Consider the following 3,470-nt stretch of genomic DNA (forward strand, 5'->3'; position numbering starts at 1 on the left):
ATGTATAAGGTGAGTTTATAGTAATAAAATATTAGTAGACGAGTTTAGAACCGATGTTTATTACTGTTTTATTCCTTATAGCCACTTTTGTTAATTTTGTTCTTATCAAGAACGTTATCTCAACCAATTAACAAGAACAATACTTTAGAACTGATATTAAAAAATCATCGTTTAACATCCAATGGTGGAGAATTTGCGCAATTGTTAAAAAGTTATGGCGATCCAGGAAGAAAAAATGGAAATCGAAAAGCCGATAACGATCAAACTAATTTTTCTCAAAGTGGTGAAATGAATACGAGAAACGGAAACGTTTTAAACAACGAAATGCAATATGTTAATATGGAAAATGGATTTTATAATAAACAAAAACAAGCCGAAGATTCAGAAGGAAGGAATCAGAGATTTAGAAGTAACTGGGAGGATCTTAGAAAAGAGTTTATTAATGGAGGAGAGACAGATTGGAAAGGTTTCAATGGATTCGAAAGCAGTGACGGTGGGAGAAGTTACACAAATGGCTGGAATAGTAACGAAGAACCCAATTTTAAAACTGCATGGAACGGAATAAATAGTGGAAATATAGGAAAAGGATGGATTTTACCCGTTAACATGGGCAATTGGAATGGAATAGGTGGAAATGGTGGCAATAGTGGAAGTGGAGGAGGAGGAGGAGGAGGATACAATAAGGATTGGAACGTACCGGTTAATGGAAGAATTGGATTTATACCACCAAACGGATGTTGTATTTTTAGTAGCAGTAGTTTAGGAAACGGATGGAATACGGGACAACAAAGCTGGAATGGATTGGGTTATGGAAATGCTTATAACAATCCTGGATTTGGAAAAGGATGGAATAGTTATAATAACGGTGGATTTGGAAATGGACTTAAAAATAAATGGCTTGGATTTGGAAATACGTTAGGAAGTCTTCTGGGAAGCTTCAGTTTATTTGGAAAGAAAAAAGTACCTTATGGATGGAATGCATATAATTGTTAGATAATTATAAAAAAATACGTATTTAAGTTTTTAAAAAGAATTTTTTAAAAATAAAAATAAATAAAATCAAGTTATTCGTTTACTTTTTAAAGATTATTTCATTTTTTGTAATTATTTTAAATCCGGTATTTTTTTCCACCAATTTTAGTAATTTTTTTATATTATTTATAAAATATATTTTTAATAATATTTATATATATTTAAATTAGAATTTTTTAATGCGATGGATATATATATAAGGAAATTGTTATAAAAATTACGATAAGCAAACAGATATGTAATTGCCTACTAGAATTACCTGTTGCTAATATTTGAAAGTTAACGTCATTATTTTTTTATTTTAGATTCTTAATATCATATTTTTTTAATGTCACTTTATTAAACAAGACTAGAATGAGAGATTATTTTCTATTTTTTGTTCGTTCTAATTTGACTAAAGTTAACCTCCACCCTTCCTTTAGGGAGGTATTGACCCATATGCGTTAGATATATGTAAATATACAATTGTTTAATTGAAGAAACACTTCATTAATTAGTTCCTTTAATGATGATAATGCTTTATATGACTTTAAAATTGAATTATATTAAGCTTCGTTTCCATAAAAATCTTTTGCCTTAAATCTAAACGTGAATTTAATGAACGAATTTTAATTAGTGTTGACCATTTTTAAAACACTATAATTATTTTATAATAAATTCTAAAATTATACATTATTGAACAAGAATAAACGTTTTATCTGTATATATTATCAGTATTCACTTTGTATATTAATAAAATACTCTATATAACAAAATACTTGAATTTTTATCTCTATGGAATCTTTCTAATTATCTTAAAATACATTTATTTCAAGATTATTTCTCAAATGTTTAAAAATTCATGACGCATTTAAATATTTAAAAATATAAAAAAATAATTTTTGAATAAAGATTTATACTGAAAATAATATACAAAAATAATTCATGAAAGTCAGTAGGGTAGCGAAAGTATGGACAATTTGGACCCAGCCATAAAGCACTAATTGATCGATGATACTAATACTTTTTATTTTATTTATTGAATTAATAATAATTATGTATAGTTAGAGAAAAATAAGTTGAGATTTGATATACATTCCAGTTCTGTTTTTACACGGCAGATATCTTTCTGAAAAATCTGTGTAAAAAGGACACTGTCAAAATGAAAGATTGGTTCCAGACTTTAAAAATCAGTAAAATAATACAATAAGCTAATTAATATAATAGAATGTGTTTAAACAATATGTTTCAATTTTAGTTAATAAAACAGAAGAAAAGCAAATGTAATTTACCTCTCAGCAAAATTTAATACCTTTATATGAATAAATTTTAGTTTTATTTTGTTTTATTCTTTCAATCAAACACTAAAATAGTCTAGTTTTTAACACAAACCATTTCGCATTGAAAGTATTACAGTGGAACCTCGGTATACGACCTTAATCCGTTCCTGGTGTTTGGACTTATACCGAATAGGACGTATACCAAACCAACCTTTTCCATAAGAAGTAATGTAAAAATGATTAATCCGTTCTCCTGTAAAAAAAATGGCTGGCTTTAAACACCTCGCTTTCCTCGCTAGTTTCTGCTTGATTTTTCATGAGATCAGCATGNATATATATATTATATAATATTACGTAACTAATATTTTTTCTTAAATAAACAGGCAAAATATATTTAGTAAAGTACAAATTTATTTTAAATTTTATCAGATTGTTTTCTCGTGTCTGAGCTTTTCCAGTGTAACTCAGATAAATGGGATTATCACTTTATCATTACAGTTAAATCTTTCTGAGAAAAATGGCAGTTATAATCACACATTTATTATTAACTAACAAGTTAAACAATCGAATAAAATGATTAATTATTCAATGATTAAACTACAGTTATGTTTGCTTTTTTATAGATCATTTTAGACAGATACGCGCTTATTGTTAATGTAAAATACAAAAATTCTGTATGACAATTACGAGTTAGAAACATTTCTAATCATTTAGATAAAACTTTTTTCAACAATCGACAATTTTCCTTTTATTTTTAATATCTCATAAATCAAATTTTTAACTTTTAAGAACATCTGGCTTATTAAATACATGTAAAATGTTTTTTAAAGAAAATTAAATAAATATTTAAACTTCTTATACAGTACATATAAAGACATTATTTATTACGAGAAAACAAAAGTTTGATGCTATATTAAGTAGGCCATGGGAAAATGAAATTAATTAGTTGATGGAATGTTAATTTTTACAATTATTATTATTTACAAAAAAAAATGTCAAATAAGAAATTAAAACGGGAGATATTTGATAGAAATATGTGGTTTCGTTTAAATATTGTAGTTCAAGGATTCTTTTAAGGTAAGTAGGTGTATCAACTTTAAAGTAAATATGACTGGGAGGAGCGTAAAATTTTCGATTGTTTTACACTTCATGCAGATAAAACGTTCCATTTACACAATC

The 3,470-nt window shown here is 26.5% G+C and overlaps 1 protein-coding gene across 1 annotated transcript; it reads left to right on the plus strand.

The window, feature by feature from the left end:
- Window positions 1-993, plus strand: LOC111632999 (uncharacterized PPE family protein PPE21-like). Its single transcript, XM_023377528.1, has 2 exons — window positions 1-9; window positions 82-993. Exons 1-2 carry the CDS (start codon window positions 1-3, stop codon window positions 991-993), a joined length of 921 nt encoding a protein of 306 aa, XP_023233296.1.
- The last annotated feature ends 2,477 nt before the right edge of the window (window positions 994-3,470 follow it).

The sequence above is a fragment of the Centruroides sculpturatus genome, unplaced genomic scaffold (genome assembly GCF_000671375.1).
Source record: "Centruroides sculpturatus isolate CEXI.00-Female unplaced genomic scaffold, Cexi_2.0 scaffold110, whole genome shotgun sequence".
In the NCBI taxonomy this organism is placed as follows: domain Eukaryota; kingdom Metazoa; phylum Arthropoda; class Arachnida; order Scorpiones; family Buthidae; genus Centruroides; species Centruroides sculpturatus.